Source organism: Prosopis cineraria, unplaced genomic scaffold, assembly GCF_029017545.1.
Source record: "Prosopis cineraria cultivar Desert tree isolate PC_DT_omini unplaced genomic scaffold, ASM2901754v1 PC1745, whole genome shotgun sequence".
Classification (NCBI taxonomy): Eukaryota; Viridiplantae; Streptophyta; class Magnoliopsida; order Fabales; family Fabaceae; genus Prosopis; species Prosopis cineraria.
The window spans coordinates 11,646-16,392 of record NW_026557070.1 but is presented as its reverse complement, the minus strand read 5'-3'; the positions used below and the strand labels follow the sequence as shown (position 1 = coordinate 16,392).

The window sequence follows — 4,747 nt, the reverse complement described above, 5'->3', positions numbered from 1 at the left end:
TACAAACCTCATTCTCTTTCTTCTCGGCCATATCCAGAAGCAGGAATTGCGTGTTCTTAGATCTACAGAGGTACTGAAGATACTTGCTATTAAGCTTACTCGTCGGAGCTACATGGCCTTGTGATGTAAATCTTAGAGTATGACAGAAGTCGTTGATGGTTGTTGGAGGTTGTCGTCACTGAGATGTTCACCAACAATGGGTGAGAAGATCACCGACGATGGGTGGTAGCCGGTGTGAAAGGTTAAAAATGTCACAAATCCCACTTCCATCCATGGGTCAAGAGGTGGAAATCAATTTAAGCACTTTTTTTTTTTGTTTGGAATTTAATTCTGTGTGGAATTCACATTTGACATACCAAATAAGTTAAAATTTCATTTCCATTTTCAATTCAATTTCCTTGATGCTCAATTTCATCATCCCAAACGACCCTTAAAAATTTGATAGCACTTCCCTCGCAACATGAAAAATCAAAATTAAATTTCTTATTAAAAGACATTTTTATATTTAATATTCAAACAGAATTATTTCTGGTAAGAGATTATTTTTAAGCAGTTTTGTTTTTTTTTTGTTTGATGCCATTTGTAATTTTAATTTGGAAAAGCATAATTATTGGTTTTTATATTCTTAACATATTTTAATATTAGTTCTTATACTTTTTTGGTTGTCGAATTCCACAAGTTTTATTTGTCTGTGATATCAGGCCTTATATTTTTTAAATGTTACCAGTGAGTAATGCGCACATAAGCTTTTTTACTTTTTGTATTAAATTGTTAAAATTATAACGAGTTGTATAAAAAATGAGTAAAAAAAAAATTATAATATTGAATCAAAACCCTTAAAGACACAATGAGTGAATATTTAAAAGGGAAAAAAAAAACGACAACTATGACAAACAGGCAGAAGTGTTAGTGACTATTTTACTTATGCAATGTTTAATTGATAATCATTTTACTAATTCAATGATATAATTAACATAGCTAGTTATGCGCAGAACAGCAGATTTAACTTCGGCAATGATAAATGTGACAAATGAAATTTTAGGGACTTGCATAACAAAAAAATAAAAAAAGTATAAGAAGTAATAACAAAACACCTTAAAAGTGTAGGCTTCTCCTTTTAATTTTTCGGTGCTTGTGCTTTGCCCGCGCGGCCCCTACCTATGGCCGCATCTTTTAGATGCTAAATCAATTTATCTGGGACCACATTGCACTTAAGCTTGAATATTTTATTCACACGTCCCTTTCACAAATCAAGCAATCAAATTCTTATGCTTTTTTTTTTTTGGAGTCAAATTGGACTTTACTGGGGGAAAAAAAAGGACGGAAAATGAGTGTTAAATATCAGCCCACTAACCATCACATTAGGTGCCTCTTTTTTGCAAGTTCCATTATTTTTAAAACCAGACCAATTAACCATCTTTCAATCTTACATAGATTATTTCTTGAGTCAATGGCCTTGTACCATAAGCTCGTTTGTAAGAAAGAGTTGTGAGTTTGATTCTACTTATAACTTTAGGTTGTTAGTGCTTGCCTCTACAATTTAAAAAAGAAAATATTTTTTAAGCTTAGCTTAACTTTAGGTCGCATTACATGTGAAAGTTGTTGCTTTTTCAAATTACTCAAAAATAATCTTCTAACATTTACAATTTGTAGCTTGTTTGGTTCTTCGTTTTATGCTCAAAAGTACTATTTGCTGACCAAGTTTGTATTGTATGCTTGTTTGGCTATGCTCCTCTGCCAGTTAGCAAAATGGAATCTCACTAGAAAACTGGGTTTTGCAAGTGGGAAAAAAAGAGTTCTTTGCAGAAAATTGGGTTTTGTAAAAGAAACCTTTATCACTCCAACAGTCCACAACAAAGATATGATTGAAATCATGCATTGTTGTGTACTACTTGTTCCAAGTATGTCCAATGCATGCTAATGAAGATTTGACATTATGTCTCTTATTTCATGATTGCAATTGTTTGCGGTTTGTTTGTTGGACATTATAGTCATGGAATTAATTTAAAAAAGGTATTGTGTTTGGTAAGGGAAAAAAACAGTTATTGCGTTATTCTTCAAATTAATTTGGGCCATACTCTATGCATCACTTCTGGACTTGGCCCAGACACACAATCCAAAGACAGTCATATTACCTAATTTGCGATTTAATCCTTGTATTTAATTGGATCACTATAATTCTTTTTTAATATGTTTTATTTAATGTTTTGAAACCCTTCGCTAAACGTTTTTTGGAATATATTCAAAGTATTATAACCATTGATATGACATTTCATTTTTCATTATTTCAAAGTCACCGGGGGCCAATCCCAAATTAATTAATTGGATGAAATTGTGAATAATAAAAGCTGTGTTCCTTTTGTAAAAAGGTTGCACAAGACAATAAACCATGATTTATTATCGATCCATAAAGCATGAAAATATTCTAAAGTTCACTTTTTAAAATTTTCTAAATTTAAAAGTATTTGAGTCGTCAGATAAATCACGTGATGACAGATACATTTGATTTTGATTCATAAGTAACAATATATGAACATAGGACAATATGAACATAAGTAATTATTTGATTTTGATTCATTTAATTAAATGCTCTCAAATTCAAGAAATTTCATAGAATGAAACCCGGAGGTTTTTCTTCCTTTATTATCAATCATGATTGAAAAAAAGTAAAGTATTTACAGTAGGTTCTTATGAAATTGCATTCAGACCTTGGTTGAAGAACATGGTAAAGGTGTCCATTTTCTTATGAGGCAAAGCCAAACCCATCTCTATCCCACCATCAACATCTCTGCTCTCAATAAGTGAAATGGCTTTGCTCTTATCAATTGATATCTCCTCTATCTTCCTTGCCTTCCCCCACCCAAAATCTGTCTCATAAAGCTTCAATTTTGGAGACCATGTTGCCACCACATGGAGCTCCGACCCGTATATCTCCTCCCAATCCGATACCCATTTCTCTGCTCCGTCCAGCATCTCCTTATCCAGCTTCTTAATTGTGCCTCCGATGGCTCTCGCCGCCGCCACAATCCCATCTTCTCCAAGCAACTCATCCCTCATCGCAGACCCACGACCGAACCCCACGCAATTCCCGAGATAAGTCGCCGGCACAGGAAATTGTAGGCGAGTCATGCCGCCGGCGATGAACCCGAAATAAGCCGGATCCTTGTGGACATGTTCGTTGCTGGTGATTTGATGAGTTTTGAGCATGCAAACCCAGAGAAAAGCACATGTTAAGACGTAAGGAGATAAGTGCACAGGCTGGGACTGGTTCTTCTCTCTGCATAATGAAACAATGAAGCGTTTGATCTTCTCCATCTGAGTCGGATCCATCAAGAAAGTGGCTCGAACCAGGTCGCTTAGCGATGAGTTGACCTTGGTGTCGTCAATGAAAGAAGTTCTCTTCCGGCGCCATTGCTTCAAGAAAACCCCTTCAAGCCCATGGGAATCCATAATCACGCTTCGATCATAAAAGGGTAGGGATTTGCATGGAAACGATGAAGCTTGGGAGGAGGAATACGCTGCCCAGGTCTTCATGAAATTGTTGAAGGTTCTTCCATCAGCAATAACATGCAGATAAGCGAGTCCGATACAAATACCAGAACCTGGGAACACGGTGATCTGAATAGCCATCAAAGCAAGCTCCTTTGTTCCAGATTTCAGCTCGGGAACAAGTGGGTAGAAACAATTGACGTCTCTGGCATGGTTGCTGCAGAGATGGTTAAAGTCGTCGGCGGATTCAGCGACGAGCAGAGAGACAGAGTTTGCTTCGGAGTAAACAATGTGGGGTTTGGAAGGTTCCGGCGAGGGAAGGAAGGTTCCGGCGAAAGGGAAGTAGTGTTGCAGGGTGAGGGAGAGAGAGTGCTTGAGGTTAGGGAGAGTGAAGGCGGTGAAGTAAGAGAGAGGGAAAGGGAAGTCGAAGAAGAAGAGAGGTTGGCTTGGGGAGAAGAAGAGCCATGGAAGGTCGAGGAAAGTGAGAGGAAGAGAGGTCGGTGAGGTTGAACGTGGCGGAGGAGAGACCTGGCTCTGCTCGATTATCTTCACTCTGAGACCTTCACACATGGTTGACACCTCAGAAGGAAGCCTGTGATGAAGAAGAAGGTAAATTGTATGGCAGGCTGCTTACACTCAGTCTCAGGTTCTTAACTCTTTTGTACTTGTCAGGACACAAGCAGAACACAAGGCTCTGATTTAGTGCCCACTCGCACTAATTTGGATAATAATATTTTAAAATTATAAGATATTTTCTTTAAAATGTTATATTTAAAAATACAAGATTTTTTTATTTTTTAAATAATTAATTATTTTTCAAAAAAATAATTTCAATAAATACTTAAACATTGACGAGAGTTGTCATTAAGATACGCTATTATAAAATAAAAATATATGGAGAGAAGCAATATAATTTTTAATGATATGAACTGTATTTAAGTGAAAATTAATTAAAAATGACATATAATTTCAGATGGAGGGAGGGATTGAGGGAGTAACATTTCTAGGTGCATTTTGTTGATGTTTGAAAACATAACAAAGTGCGGATCTTGTAATGGTATTAACAATAATTGGAGATCTTGAATTAATGAAATATTTGTGAAAATATTATATATAGTCTTCATTTACAATATTAAACCAACAAATTATTTAATTTATGAAAATTTAGTTACAAATTTAAGAATGTTAAATCCAAGGGCAAAAAAAAAAGCAATGCATGAATCATGAATTTATCATTGTTATTTGTGAATTTAATAAA

At 35.5% G+C, this 4,747-nt stretch overlaps 1 protein-coding gene across 1 annotated transcript; it reads right to left on the bottom strand.

Moving 5' to 3' along the window:
• Positions 1 to 2,589: 2,589 nt before the first annotated feature.
• Positions 2,590 to 4,160, bottom strand: LOC129300781 (anthocyanidin 3-O-glucoside 6''-O-acyltransferase-like). Its single transcript, XM_054939376.1, has one exon. It carries the CDS (start codon positions 4,057 to 4,059, stop codon positions 2,689 to 2,691), a length of 1,371 nt encoding a protein of 456 aa, XP_054795351.1. The 5' UTR covers positions 4,060 to 4,160; the 3' UTR covers positions 2,590 to 2,688.
• Between the last annotated feature and the right edge of the window lie 587 nt (positions 4,161 to 4,747).

Bases quoted from the DNA above. Each gene is read 5' to 3' on its own strand.
- LOC129300781 (XM_054939376.1), bottom strand. From the start codon at position 4,059: ATGTGTGAAGGTCTCAGAGTGAAGATAATCGAGCAGAGCCAGGTCTCT.